At 54.1% G+C, this 17,846-nt stretch overlaps 5 protein-coding genes across 5 annotated transcripts; 2 read left to right on the top strand and 3 right to left on the bottom strand.

Moving 5' to 3' along the window:
* Positions 1-553: 553 nt before the first annotated feature.
* On the bottom strand, positions 554-1,323 carry CH63R_10373 (Vesicle transport V-SNARE protein; the record flags this gene model as incomplete). Its single annotated transcript, XM_018305347.1, has 2 exons — positions 554-641; positions 725-1,323. The coding sequence occupies 2 exons, from the start codon at positions 1,321-1,323 to the stop codon at positions 554-556; spliced, it is 687 nt and encodes a 228-aa protein (XP_018154771.1).
* Positions 1,324-4,603: 3,280 nt separating this feature from the next.
* Positions 4,604-7,797, top strand: CH63R_10372 (Amine oxidase; the record flags this gene model as incomplete). Its single annotated transcript, XM_018305346.1, has 6 exons — positions 4,604-4,868; positions 4,921-5,338; positions 5,391-6,296; positions 6,688-7,002; positions 7,147-7,676; positions 7,745-7,797. 6 exons carry the CDS (start codon positions 4,604-4,606, stop codon positions 7,795-7,797), a joined length of 2,487 nt encoding a protein of 828 aa, XP_018154770.1.
* A 1,061-nt stretch (positions 7,798-8,858) lies between these two features.
* Positions 8,859-9,414, top strand: CH63R_10371 (Ribosomal protein L24; the record flags this gene model as incomplete). Its single annotated transcript, XM_018305345.1, has 3 exons — positions 8,859-8,877; positions 8,961-9,073; positions 9,136-9,414. 3 exons carry the CDS (start codon positions 8,859-8,861, stop codon positions 9,412-9,414), a joined length of 411 nt encoding a protein of 136 aa, XP_018154769.1.
* Positions 9,415-10,568: 1,154 nt separating this feature from the next.
* Positions 10,569-13,400, bottom strand: CH63R_10370 (uncharacterized protein; the record flags this gene model as incomplete). Its single annotated transcript, XM_018305344.1, has 4 exons — positions 10,569-10,577; positions 10,633-10,900; positions 10,952-13,223; positions 13,289-13,400. 4 exons carry the CDS (start codon positions 13,398-13,400, stop codon positions 10,569-10,571), a joined length of 2,661 nt encoding a protein of 886 aa, XP_018154768.1.
* Positions 13,401-16,659: 3,259 nt separating this feature from the next.
* CH63R_10369 (uncharacterized protein) lies at positions 16,660-16,872 on the bottom strand (the record flags this gene model as incomplete). The annotated part of the gene is made up of 1 exon (XM_018305343.1): positions 16,660-16,872. One exon carries the CDS (start codon positions 16,870-16,872, stop codon positions 16,660-16,662), a length of 213 nt encoding a protein of 70 aa, XP_018154767.1.
* Positions 16,873-17,846: the final 974 nt, after the last annotated feature.

Genomic DNA, 17,846 nt, shown 5'->3' with positions numbered 1-17,846 from the left:
TGTAAAGGTTGTTTCTTGAAATTCAGTGTGATTATACCCATTCAATGAGGTTTAACAAGCGACCCCGAGTTGAAAGGGAAAGGGTCTCAAACAACGTCGGCGTCATGTTCGGGTACGGTAGATAGAGAAAAAGAAATTGGTATTTACAATGAACGACTGGAATACTATGTATATAAGTATATATGCATGGTGGTAGCGGCCTGTCAATTGTCTAGTTGCGTCATGGCGGGCTCGGTTCGATGCGTCTCTGTTTCGACTCTCGGCATGCTTCAAACCCAGACCAGCAGGGGACTTTTCCCCTATTCGTTATTTAACATCGTACCCGAGGCTCCCTTCTCTGCATAAAGAAAAGCTAATTTGACACAAAACAAGAAAAAACACCACCCTGTTGAAGCTCCCTGGTGATGATAGGAAGAGAGAGAGAGAGAAACAGAAAAGTACATCGTGATGGAACCCCTTATACAACCCGAAACTCCGGACCCCGCACTCCCGACGGGTGTTTCTGTTTGCTACTGCTGCCAACTGCGTGCGTGAGTGCGTGCGTGTGTGCCCTTTATCTGAACTTGCTGTAAATGACGGCGATGATGAGGAGAACGAGAATTGTGATGATGGAGATGGTGATCACCCGATTGGTAGCCATCCTTGTGCACACAAAATGTCAGCTTTCTTTTTGTTGTCTTCTATTCAATCTTGACGACGGGGTTTTATAAGGGACGGTATTTACCTACGTGCCATCCCCCGCAACGTCTTGACGCTGCGGTCCACGTAGCCCTCGCTCTCGAGCAGGCGGTCGTGGGTGTGCTGGATGGTCTCGCGCTGGGTGTGCAGGTCGCCGAGGATGCTGGCGCCGATGCCCTCGGTCTCGTTGGCGAGGGCCTGGCTGGCCTTGAGCCGCTGCGTGGACCGGTCGAGGCGGTCGGTGCCCGACAGCAGCTGCTGGCGCTGCTCGAGCTGGACGTCCTGTCCGCTGCCCGAGGGGTTGTCGGTGTAGCGGGCGCCGAAGAGGGCAGCGCGGTCATCGGCGAGGGAGCGCAGCTTGCGCTTGTGGGAGTCGATATCGGACTCGTGGTTACGGAAGCGGGCGTTGATCTTGGAGCGCAGGGTGGTGGGGATGTTGGCCTTCTCGAGGCGCATCTGGGCGAGCAGCTCGTCGGCTTCCTCAAGGGCGCGCTCGGCGGACGAGAGAGCCGCCTTGCGTGGCTCGCCCGTCAGTTCGGGGATCTGGTCAAGCTTCTGGACGAGGTCGGCCTGCACGAGCTTCAGCTCCGCTTCGTAGTCGCTGAAGCGCTCGGAGCCGGGCTCGGTATCAATTGGGTTGGACATGGTGGCGGTTACTGGTTGGGGGTGGAAAGGCGATCGAGGATGATGATTGGGAGGTAGAGCGGCCTCCTTTTCAGGTCGTTCACGAAATCAAATTGAAGTCGTCCGGCGTGCGTGGCGAATATCGATGGTCGTCAATGCGGCGGTGGTAGGTCGTAAAGGCGGGAGATCCGAAAACAGTCTGGATGCAGGCGGGTTGCTTGGTCGTCGTGTTGGACGTTCTTGGTCGCATGGGGTCTGCGTAAGTCAGGACCGGCCTTGGCGACATCATGCTCCCGAGTGGCTGGTGCACCAATCGGATAGAGGTGAGGCGCCAGGCTCCAGCCACTGGAGCCTGAGTGGAAACTCGGCCTCAGGTCCAGACCTTTCCACGTGACCCATGTGGTCCTAGCGCCCTCCTGCCGCCGTTCGCTGCAGTTCTTTTTATGAGAGCTCGCTCTGCGCGAAACTTCGTTTCTCTCTTCTCTTCTTTTCTCTTCAAGTTGATTATTTACCCCGGCTCTAGAAGAAAACCGGCTCTGCGTCGCCAGGGAAGACAGGCACTTCGGTGTCTCCTTCCACTCGGACGCTGAGTTGAACTTTAAGCTGGGCAGACTGATGGCGTTGAATAAACGTCACGGCGCTTTTAAGAATTGGGAACTCGAACCACCGTTTTCCGATCCCGTTGAGTGTACGACATACTTTCGTCTCCCAAAAGGATATCTTGTGATGTGCAGTCCCGAATTTCCACCCTTAAGGCGTCTCATGAACCTGAATTGCATTTGCCTCGCATGGTACAAGACGTCAGTCACGCAAGGTATCCTGAACGCTTAGCTTGCGGAGGGACCCCATACCCAACGTGCAATCCCAAGAAAGTCATTTAAGGCTGCCTGCGTTTGAACAAGCCTTGATAGCCCATGTTCCTGAACTTGACAGGTGAGGGAGAGGAGTCAAGGAATGCGCTCTTGACAGCTCCATCTGCTTCAGCAGAGCGATCACCATTACAGGCCCGATGTTACCTATGCTCAAGGCGTCCTAGGAGTTCGAGAACCAGACGGCAAGCAAAAGCGTCTCAATGCGTCGTACTCACGCGCGTCTGGTTACGCGTCTGGCCGTGTAGCAACTTTTGGCACGCGGGCTCTGGAGAGTCCAATTCGGGTGCCTGGCTGCCCATCGTATGCATCGTCCAGCGCTCGCATTCGCCATTTGTTTTGTACGTGTTTAAGGGTGGACGTGTCCTGCAGTTATGATCATGAGAAAAGACACCGTTTTCCATGCCAATAATCTCGTGAAATCTTTGACGATTACTCTCTATGGACGCAAGGAATGTTGCAGAAGGAGAATCTTACGCTGGATCTTCTCTCGTCTAGAAAGCGGCAAAACCGAGCGGTGACCAGCCATTTTTCGAAATTTTTACGCAGCCGGGGGCCCACCTCAGGCAAAAAAAAAACACCGGGCCCCACCCAAACGACCCATGGCCTGTGCACGATTGCCTGCCTGACCAGATATCTATAAAAGAGCGCTCTCCCCCCGCGAATCTTAGGATTTTCTTCTTCTTTTTTTCCTTATGTCGACAATACTTCAGAGAATCATTTCTATAGTATTCGACCCTTTCTTGGTTCCCTAAAGGAGCCACAGATCCCACCCTGGTTGATGATTGATATCCTCGACACCCTAGAGTGAAGAACTCTGGTTGCCCTCGCACTTTCCGTCAGGAAGGCGGCATCTGGACCTTGTGTCCTGTGCTGTATAGAGGGCGGTGATGATCTCGTCCCCGATTGTGGTCTTGCCTTCGGGCGCATGGTTGGGGTGGGTGTCGATGGACGTCTGACAGGCTTTTTTCTTTTTCGTTGCTTGCTAGAGCTTGCCTCTCGCAGTGAGGAAGAAGTTGTGTGCACCTTATCTATGAACCTTGACGGGTTACCTGTCGTCAAATCAAGCGTTACATTTTTTCCAACGACGCAGCGACGCGTCCCCCCTGCTGCACTGAGTCTTTTCAACCCCCCTTGATTGTGACACCCCCAACCGAAAAATTTGTCACATGAATGCTATGCACAAGCTAAAGCGGTGGTTCGGACTCATTTTGCAAAGACTGGAAATGGCTTCACTTAATTACCATGCACATGTGCTCCTGGCCTTTCCTCCCATCCGCCATGCTCACATTCTGAAAGTCTGCTCCCAAGCCCCTGGTGTCAACTCAACGCCAGTGAAGCTGAAGCAGGGATGTCGTTAGCTCGTTGCGATCTTGCTTCTCCCCGACTCAACAAAATCAGGCCGGCCAGCCACCTGTGGCGCCCGGATCGCGAACCATCGGTCGGATCCCACGAGTCCCACGACCAGGGGGGCTGGGGACAGTCTACCTGGGGAAGGCCACAGAGGCCGGGGGGCAGGGGTGGTCAATGCAAGCGTCATGGCGCGTAGAGTCCGGAAGAGCTGGACTGAGTTTCGTTTCATCGCATTGCGATCCGCCGGCCGAACACCCACCTGCCGACTTCTTCCCGACCAACACACTCTTGTCCTCCGTGATCCTGTCACCGCTGCAGAACTTATCTCAAAAAGGATCGGAGGGTTACGCGCTTGCTCCTTTCCTACTGCCGGTAGACACGTGTCGATCACTTCTGCTTTTGCAGCTCTGTCTCGAGACTCCTCGCATAGGTACTCAAAGGACCCAAGGCCAATATGCCGCCAGGTCAGCCGCTGTAAGTTTGTTTTTTTTCGCTCTCAGTGTCTCATCGGCTTTCGTTTTTTGTTTGCATTTGTTCGCAATCTACCTCCTAGCCCGTTGCCTCTGCTCCCTTTATATACACGCACGCAAATGCACTACGACCTCTCCTCCAATACCACACACGCCAACAATGGCTACCACCTCCGTCGGACCTGTCCGCTACCTGCAAGTTGCAGCTTTAGGCGCCATGGTTCATCATCCGATGGTACCACCCAGAACGTTACCAGCCGGCGTCGCCTCCGCAAACTTGATACTTTGGTCCTTCCCACCCCCCCAAATGCTTGGGGCGGGGTGTCTAAGTGCTGTTAGGGGTAGCTTGGCTGCTGAGCCTGTGCGAACCATTATCCTTCTTCCCCAAATCGTCGTCCGTGGCTTGCATCTGAATCACCCCTCCTTGTCGTCACCGCGAGACACGAGCTACGGCCCGCCTCCCTGATTCTTCCCGCTGCCGCTTTATATATGCGACTGTAGCGTCGCACACCTACGTGCGCGCGCGCGAGATACGGACGTGGCTTCTCAAAACCTTCAATCTCTGACGACCCTGTATCTCCTTTCTCATTTCCATCTCCGTGCTTCAAAATGCCCCGCAGACCATCCTCGATGGAATCTGTGGGTTCTTTGGGCTCTCCCATTGACCCCAAGTATAGGAAGAAGGTCGCCGTCGTCGGTAGTGGTTCCGCAGGCATCGCTGCTCTATGGGCGCTGAATCGAAGTTACCATGACGTTTACATGTACGAAGCCTCTTCGAGGCTCGGCGGACATACCAACACCGTGACATGGAAGAATGGGAAGTACGAGACCAGTGTAGATACTGGCTTCATCGTGCTCAACACTGCGACATACCGTGAGTTCAGTCTCGATAACCGCCGCTAGAATCGTGCTTACGTGGTACATAGCAAACTTCATCAACTTTCTCAAGAGGGTCAAGGTAGACACGGTGCCAACTGAGATGACGTTTGGTGTCACTCGAGATCATGGCCTGTTCGAGTGGGCCGGCACCAGCTTAGACGCCGTCTTTGCGCAAAGGAAAAACATCTTCTCGCCACGAATGTGGCGCATGATATTTGACATCATCCGCTTCAACCAGTTCGCCTTGGATCTGTTAATGGCCGACGACGAGGACGATGCCGCCGCGATGAACGGCGACAGCAAAGGGACCAAGAAGGAGGAGACGATCGGCGAGTACCTTGAACGGGAAGGCTATTCGGATGCCTTCAGGGACGACTACCTGATTCCCATGACCGCGGCCGTATGGAGCACGAGCCCGGATAAGTGCACACTAGACTTTCCGGCCGTCACTCTGGTTCGCTTCATGTACGTACGAATTCGATGCCAAATGGAGAGATTCAATGCTGACCTGGACCAGGTGGAATCATCATCTTCTCTCGACCGTTTCCGCGAGGCCCCAGTGGCTCACCCTGAAGAAGTGCGCCAAGTCGTACATCGACGCTGTCATGAGTGGCTTCCCTTCTAATCATCTCTTTCTCAAAACGCAAGTCACGCAGGTCACGAGTGAGGAGGACGGTAGAGTACGAGTGCACACTCACAACGGCAAGTCCGATGTCTACGACCATGTCATCCTGGCGACACACGGGGACCAAGCCCTCAAGATCATCGAAGGATCGGCTACGCGTGAGGAGAAGGAAATTCTCTCCGCGTTCAAGACCTCCGAGAACTCGGTCGTTCTTCACTCCGATCTCTCACTGATGCCGGCTTCCGAAAAGGCCTGGTCCAGCTGGAATTATCTTACCCTCTCCTCGCCCTCAACCGGTAAGCAGAACATCGATCAGGTTTCCCTGACCTACAACATGAACATCCTCCAACACATCCCGCGCGGGACGTTTGGTGACGTCCTGGTCACGATGAACCCTCTGCACCAGCCGAACCCAGACACGATTCAGGGCTCCTTCACCTACCGCCATCCCCTATACACGCCCGCTGCCGTACGTGCCCAGAAGCTACTGCCTCGTATTCAAAACAAGCGAGGCATCAGCTACGCCGGTGCGTGGACGAAGTACGGCTTCCACGAGGACGGCTTCAGCAGTGGACTGCATGCCGCCCAGGACCATCTGTACGCCAAACTCCCCTTTCAGTTTGTCGACTCGACCTACAGCCGCGGAAGGAAACCCTCGCTTGGCCTTGCCGATCTTTTGCTACGACTTGCTATTCTCATTTTTCAGGTGTTTGTTATCAGAGTGCTCGAGAGGGTTGTCGGCATTGCCAAGAGGGCGATATACCCCCAGGCTAGGAGGTTGAAGAATGTCAAAGCTACGTAGGGTCAGATTGGAGTATGACGGCGTAAAAATACGGACGCAGGGAAGCAAATGCATGAAAAAAAATCGTGATAGAGGAAGTTAGCAAACTATTCTTAATACTGTGACTGTTCAAACAAACGACGTTCGGTGATTCGAGTAACTAGAACCCTTGTACCGTGCCGGTGCCGTGCTGCGACATCCTTGGAGAACCAGAGCTTCAGTAGGGGTCCCTGCTGAAAGTACCTGGACACTACTGCCTGGACCCCTAAAAGTCGCTTGAGTGCATGTCCGGGGGCGGAACAACCACGACCGCCAGCGTTTCGGCCTCTCGGTGTCAGCGCGCCCGCGGAACTAGGCCCCAAATCCCGATGAAGGCCGGAATGGAGATTATGGCATGACATCGACCAGACCGAGCTCCTCTACTAATCCCTCCCTCCCTCCCTCCCTCCCTCACCAACTACCGCCGCCGCCGCCTACGATCATGAACGCTCTCCCACGCCTCCCCTGGCGTGCGTCGTCGCAGTCGACGCAGAAATGGAGCTGCTTCTTCTGCCAGCACGCCGTCCGTCCCGCGCCGCGCAGCGGTTTGCGCTCGCCTCCCGCCGCCGCCGCTCGCCGAGCGGCCTCGACAACGCCGCCGAAGCAAACCGGCCCCAGCTTCGGCGGTGCGCCGTCCATGGAGCAGGTGCACGCCCATTATAAGCGGAAGAATGCGTCGACAGCGTAAGAACACTCGCAGGAAGAAGATGGATCCGGATTGGCGCTGGGGAGAATGGCCGGCTAAGCAGGCGGGTGCGCAGATACTACACGCTCAGCGTCATCCTTGGAACGGTCGCGCTGTCATACGGCTCCGTGCCTCTTTATAAGATGGTACGGTTTCCCTTTCGCTCCCCTCCCTCTCGGGCTTCGAGCAAGTTCCTGGGCTGACGAAACAAATTTCAAGATCTGCCAGACGACAGGCTGGGGCGGCCAGCCCATCCGCGCTCACGGCCCGGACGTCGACTACAGCGAGGATGGGCTGGCCTCTCGCCTGGTGCCCGTGACCTCGGCCAACCGCATTCGCGTTACCTTCAGCTCGTCCGTCTCGGACGTGCTACCCTGGAAGTTCACACCGCAGCAGCGCGAGGTGCGCGTGCTCCCCGGCGAGACGGCGCTGGCTTTCTACACGGCCACCAACAACTCAGACTCGGACATCATTGGCGTCGCGACCTACAGCGTGACCCCCGGTCAGGTGGCGCCGTACTTTAGCAAGATCCAGTGCTTCTGTTTCGAGGAGCAGCGGTTGAACGCCGGGGAGACGGTCGACATGCCTGTGTTCTTCTATTTGGATCCAGATATCGTGAACGACGTCAACATGCGCGGCATCGAAACCGTGACCTTGAACTACACGTTCTTCAGTAAGTCCCCTCGGCCTTGCTACTATGGGTTTGTAATGGGAACTGTGTTGCTGACGAAAACGGTGCAGAGGCCAAGTACGACGACAACGGCAAATTCAAGGCGCCTTCGCCCATGGCTTGAGAAGACCGAGCTATTGCTCTCATGTTCAAGGGCGATACTCGACCAAGCCGAATACCCAAATTCCCCACTCCTCCATCTTTTCACCGAGATCCCATCTGTATAAAACCTTCAAACCTGTGTCGCTTGGTTCTACAAGCTCGGGCTGTGTTCAAATATCATTGTACATCCCCATTGGGGGCCGGAGCATATCATGAGGCGTTCAAAAGAACCATTGCATTAGACGGGAAATAGTCCAGCTGCGGGTACATGTATAAGTCGGTTTCTGACGGCTACTCTCCCCAGCACCCAGTGGACTACTGTATCCGTACGTAACCTGCCTGGGTTGCCAGGGCTGGTTGCCGCAGAAGGTGAACTTTTAAAAAGGGAAGACGCATGTAAGATACCATTGATGTTCGAGGAGGGAAAGAAACAAAAGGATGCGGCTGCTTTTGCTCATTATGTCGGTCGCAGTTCCTTCTACTCAAGCAACTGCTACACGCGAGCACAACTCAGCAAATGCATGACATGGACGGGGCGACGTGAATGGTCGTTCTACAGAGTGGTTCTGTCCCAGTCACCTGAATAGACCTTCCCACCGGCACTGTTATAGAAAAAAACGCGGTACAACGGCTGTTGCATCGCGAAACAAGGCGGAACATTCGCGTTGTAACTGTCCACGGCAAGCAAAATGCGAGCCCAAGCATCAAACAACAAATGGAATATTGCGGCGGTTCGATGTCTCCACTCAATCTCTTATCTTATCTTCATATCCACCCATGGGGAGGTCTTGGCCGAGGATCCCTGACCTTAGAAATTTTTCCTAGGTACCGTGAACAGCGCTTGGAGAGAGGAGCTTGGATCGCTTCCTCCAACGCTGCTCCGGTGGGTAATTCAGACCTAAGTCACGTGCCCCCCACCGAAAAAAAATATTCGAGCAGCAGGAGCCAGCGTCCAAAACTCGGGTGTCCCAATTGTCTGGCGCATTCCCCTTGATTCTTTTTTCTTCCGACTTGCGACGACTTCAATTCTTTTTCCACTTCTCCCTCACCCAACGACGTTCGTACTAACGCCCATCAGCCAAAATGACCAAGGTTAACCAGAGTATGTTTGCCTCTTTCTTCCCGGCGATCGCCACCACGAACCGAACCCGATCAGGATGGCTGACTGACTTCTTCTCTTCACAGGCGTCGCGTCTTCGCGCCGCAAGTCCCGCGCTGCCCACTTCGGTGCTCCCTCCAGCGTCCGTCGTGTCATCATGAGCGCGCCCCTCTCCAAGGAGCTCCGCGAAAAGTACAACGTATGTCTCCCCTTTCCCGGATTGCATGCGAGGAACCCAATCCGTCTAACGCTTGCCCAAAGGTCCGCTCCATCCCCGTCCGCAAGGACGACGAGGTCACCATCGTTCGTGGCGCTCACAAGGGCAAGGAGGGCAAGGTTACCTCCGTCTACCGCCTCAAGTACGTCATCCACGTCGAGCGCGTCACCCGCGAGAAGACCTCGGGCCAGTCCGTCCCCCTGGGCATCCACCCCTCCAACGTCGTCATCAACAAGCTCAAGATCGACAAGGACCGCGAGTCCATCCTTGAGCGCATCAAGGTTGGCCGTGAGCTCCGCGTCAAGAGCAAGGCCACCGCCTAAATCTCCCGTCTAAAAACCGACAATGATCAATCTCTCCTATCCTGACGACGGACTCGAAAAACAAGAGCCTTTTCGCGACGGATTGGAGTAGAACCCATTCCAAACCATGAAACAAAAAGCGGCAGTTCAAGGGAACGACGGCACAACTAAAAAAGGGACCTATCGACGGGCATCGATACCATCTTCCACGATATCCATCGACGGCGTTTATCTTTCGCGAAACGACCTTGACGCGTTTTGGCAATGGAGGGGAAAAGACATAAGGGAATCACGAGGGCTAAAAAGGAAAAAGTTTTAGAAGATCAAATCGAGAAGATTTCATTTTCTCAATGGCCACCTCACGCTCCAAACGTGAGATGCTCCATGGGAGGTTCTCCCGAAGCCATCTTCGCCATCGAGCCATTCCAGGCTCGATGTCGTCGTTTGCTTTACTATTCCGTGACCATGCTAACCGCTGTCCTTTGCCTCTTTTGGCTTTTTGAGATGAAACGCTCCTTTTGAAATTGGAACGTTCTCTCTCATGGTAGGTTCATCGTAGATGCACACATTCCCGCTAGGATATCTCCGCGTCAACCACTGAGTCCATGGTTTTCGAGGTATACGACTGGCGAAGAGTAAACCAGTGGGGAGGCTTTTCCAATCGGAATCACCACCTCTCCCACTCTCGCCCGAAGATTTTCATTGAGCTTTGCAATGAGACTGGAAATTTGATGGTGAGACACATGCTATTCTATCTTTTTTTATTTTCTAGATGCGACCCACCAAACGAGCCTCTCTCACTTGGACGTCGTCAACACAGGTTTTAAACCATGCTCAATTTCGCTCTTGTCACTATACTACCCGGCATCTGATACACGCGAAGTTTGATTATTAATGCTTAAAAGACCCTAACTATCTATGTCTCATGCAGCCGTTGGCGTTCATTTTCCCACTTTGTATAAGAAAACCATCTTCTAAGGATGAAATGCACAAAGTGTGTCTCGAGAACGACCTACAACATAACAGCACGGCCTCCTGAATATTCGGAAATCAATGCCGTGGTAATGGAGACTCCCGCGGCACTGGTCATCTAACGTAATCTAAACAAGTGTTCGGAACGCAAATTCGAAGGCATACAAGTGTAGCATATGCCGAATACTTGGGTGAGTGACGTCTCACTTGGTCTGCTGGCAAATCGTCAGTATCACCTCTGTTGACGAGCGTGGGAACGCCACTTACAACAAATCGAATGGGAGGACGGTTCTCGACTCGACCTTCAGCTGACACGGTGAGCAAGCTCGTGCTGGGGTTCATGTGGCCATCGTTGTTCAGCTTGGGGGGCGACGGACGGGTGGACTGGTTGGGTGCTTTGGCAATGGCGGGCGACAATGAAGCTGCAGCATGGCCGATGGCGTACTGCGGAAGATAACCCTGGGCATTCTCCGACGTGACGGTTCCGGGAAGGGCGGTCGCTGCTGCCGTGACTCTCTCAGACCAGGTACGAACACTACGGCAATGTTAGCACGGCAAATTAACGCCGATGAAGGCAATGACTGACCAAGAGTTGAAGTAGGCTCTCTCGGAGTCTGTCTCGACCACATTCTCGGACGAGCTAGAGCTTTGCTTCGACTCGTCGATACCCTGGCTGTTGAAGTAGGCAACGGGGCGCAGCTTGTTTCGACGCTTCATGGGCGAGGTCACGTTGTCCGACTTGGTGTCTCTCTTCATGTCCTTCACTTCCCTCTCTTTGAAAGTCGGCTTCCGAAGGGTGTTCTCGCGGTAGGGCTCCAAAGGCGCAAAAGGATCCAGGTCCGCCGTCGGCAGCGAGAAGCCATAGTCTTGCTCGGGTCGGCCGGTGGGCAGGTTGGAGTTAGCCACGCGAGGGCGAGGCTTCTTCTCCGGGGAAATGGGGTAGAAGTCCTTCCCATCGAATTTGGGGAACTTCTGGCGCAAGTGCTCAGGAGCGTCAGTCCAAAAAAGGTGCTTGGCCATCTCTTCGTCCTGGTTGAGGGGACGGTGGTAGATGTACTCCTTGAGGTCAGGGCTAGGGTCCATCCCGAAAGGTACTTCGCCAACAAGGTATGGCAGTCCCAGGCCAGCATTGTCGCGAGCGAAGTTGGAAAACTCTTCGATATCATGGGCAGGTGTCGGAGGAGCAGTGGAAGACAGCAACCGAGATTCTTCAAGGTTGGTGGGAACGGGCCCATGGAAGCGAGTCGTGTGCGTGTCCTTCTCTCCGTTGAGGACAGCCGAAACAGGGGGCGTGTTCTCGCTGAGACGGCGAGGATCCAGGCGAGGCTGGAACACAGGCGCCAAAGCAGCAGATACAGGAAGACCGGTGGAAGGCTTGCGCGCATGCTCGGACTCCTGTTCTCGTTGCTGTCCGGCGGGGTCGAAGGGCACCCGGGAGATGGTAGAGAACATGTTGGAGTTGATGAAAGGAGCGGATGCCATAGATGTATCCACCGCAAGCTTGACTCTGTCCTTCCTGCGAGGTCCGGAGGTCTTGACCTCCTCAGCTGTCTTTACCGGGGCGTTGCTGGTTGGCTCGTTCTTGGTTTCGCTATCATCAGCCATCGAGAAGTGCGCTTTGCGAGAAATGATGGTGGACTTTGGCTCCTTGGAGGTCTTGGAGTCGCTCTTCTCCTTCATATCGTTTTGTTGAGGAGGGGCATTATCTTCAATTGAAAGCTCCCCCTTGAGCTTGATCTCAAAGTGCTCAATGTCGGAACGCAGCTGGCGAGCATACTCTTCCATGTGCTTCTCGTCGATTTGATGACGGTTGTAAGCCAATTGGGCCTCTGCCTTTTTGAGGCTGGAACGGAGACCAGCAAGCTGGTTCTTCGTGATGATGCTAGGCCGAATGGACGAGACAGGGCAGCTTTCAGTTTGCATAGCCGACGCGAAAGATCTGTTTCCTGTCACAGGCACAGGCTGGGGGTTTTGCTGGTATGCCATCGGCTGTCCCATGGGGCTGAAAGCCATGGGCACTATTGGGCCACCAGGGAATTGCATACCCATCGGCATCATGGGGTGTGGAGGGAGAAACCACTGACCGCCAAAAGGCGGCATCGGCATCGGGACGCCGACAGGAAGAGAGCCGTCTTCGTACTCTTTCTTGTCTTCAGCATTGCCGGCGGTATTTGGGCCGCCGATGGAATGGGCAAAGATCGTCTGGGACGAAACCTGAGGAAGAGCGAAAGGCGGCATCGCGAATCCGCCAAAGTGAGGCATCGGGCCGGTACCTTGCGCCATCATGGGGAAAGCAGAATGCATGGTAGGATGCATAGGGCCCATCAACGGGGGCGCGGGCAGAAATTGAGTCCCATTGAAGGCATGCTGTCCCAGCGGCGGCTGCGTACCATTGATGTCACCGGCAAATCTCTCTCTGTTGCTTTTGCCAGTGGGGGACGAGTGAGGGGCCTCGAAAGTGTTGGGAACGATTCTGCCTCCGGCAGTAACTCGAACATGGGTGGGGGATCGTACAGCTTCGTAGAACTGCTCGAATCCCTTTCGCTTCTGGTCAGGAAGCACAGATCGTTGGGCTGGTACCTCGGGAAGAACATTGGGCTCGACATCGGGCTCGGCATCTTGTCCATCAAGCTGCCGACCGGCTTGTCCATCGAGCTGGCTGACGTCTCCGGCGGTGTGGCGAACGGTGTGGCGAGCTGGCTGGTCGCAAAGCGGAATGACGAGACGAGGAGCCCGAGGTTTGGTCGGTTCTTGAAGTTCCGAATCGCCTGAGGAGGACTTGCGGATCTCCATGTTGGCCCTGGAGAGAAATGGGGCTCTTCGATGGCGGCCGAGATGCTTCTGACGCAAGATGTCCACTACAAGAAGAAGTCAGTACATTGAAGTTGGGAGGGGCAGTTACCGGGTAGAGGTGTCGACTTACTCAAGGCTGGGTTGCCCTTGGCACCGTCAAGAAGTTTCTGCTCAAGTGAAGTCTGCAGCGTCGAACCACGAATGGCCAACAGCTGGGTGAAGCTGTAGTGAGTCGCATCCATTGTGAGAACTTCGACGAGCATAACGACGAAAAACGTTGACCTGGAGAGGGACAGAGAAACACAGCTCGCTACTCTTGAGGTAAGTCAGCCAAATACTGCAAACCTCGAGGATAAGTTCGCGCAATGAAAGTGATAGTACAAGAGTAGACGTCCAAAAAATGCATTGCAACGCCTTCCGAGGGGGGAAAAGAAACGTTGGTCGAAGGAGAGAGCAATCACCACTTTCTTTTGGGCCAAATTCTCCACGCAACTGATTCATTGCGCACAGAAAGAAGAGCAGGCCTGAGAGGCTGGGAAGAAGAGGGAGGAGGAGATGTGTTAAAGAGCAAGAAGCCTACCAGACAGAATCAACAGATGGAGGCGACAAGAAGGTCGGTCAAGGATGCTAGGCATACAAATTCGTATCGGAAAAGGGGACGTCAGCAGAACCAAGTTGACCGAACAAGAGTGCTGCAAGGGTGTCTGTGTGAGCAACAGGATGGCTGTGTTCCAAAAGTCGGATGGACGAGCAAAGCGAGGCCAAGTTGGCGAGGGAGGGTTGAGCTGCGGGATGTGTCAGTGAAGGATAGAGGCTGGAGGATGGCCGGTTGATGGGGTGGATGGGCACGGAGTAGCAAAATACAAGATGGATGAGGAAGGAAAGAGAAGAGGAAACTGCCTGTTGCCCTTCTGCTATTGAGAAGATTGGCAGGTAAGGTTTGTTTTGTGCGTGATCCTTGGGATGGAAGGCGGTTGCGTACCTATACTCCGCTGGTATGGAAGGTGCAGCAGGAAGGGACAAACTGAAAAATCACTGAAGTAAGTAAGTGCCTATATAGGTAGGTAGGTAGGTAGGGAAGGAGGGTAGTAGGATGTATTGGAATTAGCAACATGAGCAAAATAACTAGTAAGAAGAAACAGAATCAAGTGAGCAAGGACTGCAGCTTCTGGAGGAAGCATCTCCGTGAGCCACTGTAGCGATATTGTCACAGTCACAGACTAGCCATCCTATATCCCACATATTCATATCGAAAGAAAAGATCAAGCACAACCTCCTTGTTTGGGAAAAGATTCTGGTTGAAAGTCTGCTCCCTATCACCAATAGCATAGCTGTAAAAGCTGCTTGTGCATGTGACGTCCTTTTAGCCTTGCGCTTGATCCTTACTGTCATCTCTATTCCAATAAGGCCAGTGGTGACAGAGTATTTGGGAATTTGTAAAGATAGAGCACTTCTGGCATTGCTTTATGACTGCGTTAAATCACTATACTCAGGACAAACTGTTGATTTAAATTTGTCATTGGATGGAAGCATATGAAGAAGATGGTGGCTGGGAACATGGGGACTATCCATGACAGCAGCATCAAGCTGATTGTCATTGCCGCAGCAACAAGACCAACCACAAACTGCTCCGCCCAGGTGTGTATGTGCTTGCCATCTTCAACTCTACAGTCTCGCTTGCTCATGACCAGGTATACTACCCTATTTCCCATTCGTATATGACGCAAAGAAACCATTATACTGAGCCACATTTAGGCTCATGCCTATCTTCTGTACCATACGGAGATGACGACATACAACAACAATACAAAGCCGGACCTGCCAACATACTAGCCTGACACCTCCCTCCCCCCTTATCCCCTTCCTTTCTGCTCGCACATGCTGGAAGGAACGGGTACTTTGGCTCCCTCAAAGAACTCTTTCAATATTCAAGCACAACCCAAGTTCAGGCCAAAGGAATACCGACCGATGGAAATCCAGCTCGTCAAACGCTGAAGTTGCAGAAATCTCAGGTCGGGCGGAAGCCTGGCAGCGACAATACTGGAATCATAACAGATTGCAAAAAGAAAAGCGAGCCTGGACACTTCTGGTCAAAACGTCCCCCCCACCGGCTATCTGTTTCGTCCTTTCGTCAGCCAGGGCAGGATCAAGATGCGATTTGAGCCAAGACCGAGGCGGACCACCCATGAGATCCGATCCACCAATGAGTCCCTTCCCTTGGCGTTTCTGCTTTTCCCCGAGCTGGTATGCTGCCCAGCTTCTTTGCGCCTTCCGTTGAAATGCCCAACAGATAATCGACATCTTTGCCGCTGCCGTGGGTCAAAATGAGGTGCATGAGTGGGAACCGAGATCCAACAATATTCGAACAGCTCTCGGAGCACGGCCGGCTTTCCGACGTTTCTTAAAGCCCCAAGCTTAAGGATTGCGCCGATCGTCTGGGTTATCGGGAACGGGCACGGGAGGATCGGGCTGAGGCTTGGGATGCGGCTTGTGGCTCTCTGTCGACGGGGACAAGACAATGGTCGATTGCATTTTGTATTCGACGAGTCGGTTGAGGCTGAGCTGGCTCATTGATGGGGTTCGCTGCCGAAAACAGGAGGAGTTGGCTTCCACGATACCCTGGATTGATACGGCTAAAGAGATGCCAAAGCGGAGGGTCGAAGTGTGAGCAAATATATGGCTCGCGACGAACAGTATAACCGAAGAAGGTAACGTCGGGAATGAGAGAGAGAGAGAGAGAGAGAGAGAGAGAGAGGTAGAGAGGTAGACAACCCGGGCAAGAACCGAACGTATCGATCCGGCCTGCCGGCCTTTTACGTCTTTTCTTTTGGAAAGCTTCCTCTGGGCCCTGCCTTGCGTCGCCATGCAACCCCACCCCGCTCTCAAGACGCCAGGATGCTCGAGCGACGGGAGGGATAAGGTGCGGAGCATACAGGCTCCTTCGAATACCTCCCAAGACGACCCAAGACGACTCGATGGCGGAGACAATGTTATACTTTCTTTGGTTCTCCTATGGGGTTGTTTGCCGAAGGGGCACGTGGACCACAGCAACGGAAACCTGGTAGTTTGATCAGCGGGAGCAACTGAGTGGTTGCGAGGCAGCGAGGGTGGATGAGCAGACGCGCATAGGTGGGCGGCGGCAAAGGGCGCCTCTTAGGGAGTCACTCATTGTTTTTCTTCTTCGTTTTCTTCTCTGCCAATATGACAAGCTCGTCCTGAAGCCTACAGGTCATTGATGCCGCACAGGCTTCGGTGTGTCACACTTTTCTGTGATACACTACACAGTAGGGGAATATCGCCCAAGACCATGGGTACTGGCAGGGATCCCAAACATACTTGGGACGTCCGGCTGACGACGGCGATGCCAACCGAATTTGGGACGGCTGCGGAACGACAGGGCAGTTGGCCCAGACGGCGTATCGACGAGGGTGTCCACGAGAATCACTGAGGCTGCGCACGCGCTTCATCTGTAGCCCGTCCTGCTCTATCGTTCCAATGATATCATATGGTCAAGACATTTCTTCCGCTCGCCGGGCTAGCCGTCAAGAGGGTTGGGTTCGGTGAGCGGCAGATCGACTTGTGCGGGGCCCTCGCACGTTGGGCGTCGACAGGGGAAGTCTCGAAGAACAGGTCGTTCTGACTCCTCCCGCTCGCCGGTGGTTGGTGTTCGCCATTGATGCCCATCGACTGGAGCTTGTCGCCAAACTTTTGCATCCTGAAACGACAGGGCCATGGAGAGGACGACAGGGACCCTGGTTGCGACTGGGCGGCCGGCCGACCCCTAGACGGGATGACTACTTCCTGAAAGGGAAGAATACGTAGCATGGGCTCGCTCACTAGTACGAGCCCTCTTTTCCTCACCTCATCAGCTATGCCGGGTACTAAGAAGAACAGAGTGGATGAAACCGGCACTGTGGCTGTTGTTGATGGCTATTGGAGAGAGGGACAGGGTGAGTGTTTGAAATGTCCTTGTTGTGGCAGGACTCGAACCCCGATGCGGCGGACCTTGCATCCGGAAGTTGAACCGAGGGGAGCACCGAGCGGCTCCGTTCCGGGCGCTGGACATGTCCAAAGGCCGCCCAGCCATGGCTGCCACCTACCGACTTCATCTCGGTGCGTCAGAGTGATCGTGACGTTGCCGTTTGCAGCTTCAGCTCTGGTGGCGCCGTCCGATGGGAACACTGATGCTTGTTTCGCGAGGTTTTCCCATTCGATTCCACAGACAAGCCGATAGTCGAATGGATGATTCTTGTCGTCGTCGTCGATCCGCAATGAGCCGGTTCTGCCATTGAGACAACATGCGAAGGCGGGATGTCAGGGCGGTCCGAGCGGTGGACGGGGACCGTCGCATCTGATTGATGGTTAATCGCTCTGAGATGAATAGCCTCCTGTTGTTGAAGCTTGGACGACAAGTAGAGGCCAAGACGACAGAATGCAGAATAGGGGACTTTCTCTCCGGGACATGCTAAAATGGGGAACATTCGCTTGGCCGTCTGCGCGGCCCAAAACACAAGTCCAGGATTACAACTTTACCGAAGACGGCGGCGCCCAGACTGACGAAACGAAGGCGAGTGATGGGTACGATACGTACGCGGCGTTGAGTTGCACCTTGTGAGAGGGCAAACACGTACCGACGAGACACGAAGGCCAAGCAAGGAAAGCCAAGGCGACTTTCGACACAGACAAAG

The sequence above is a fragment of the Colletotrichum higginsianum genome, assembly GCF_001672515.1.
Source record: "Colletotrichum higginsianum IMI 349063 chromosome 7 map unlocalized unitig_7, whole genome shotgun sequence".
Lineage (NCBI taxonomy): Eukaryota > Fungi > Ascomycota > Sordariomycetes > Glomerellales > Glomerellaceae > Colletotrichum > Colletotrichum higginsianum.
This window is presented reverse-complemented; position numbering and strand designations above follow the sequence as displayed.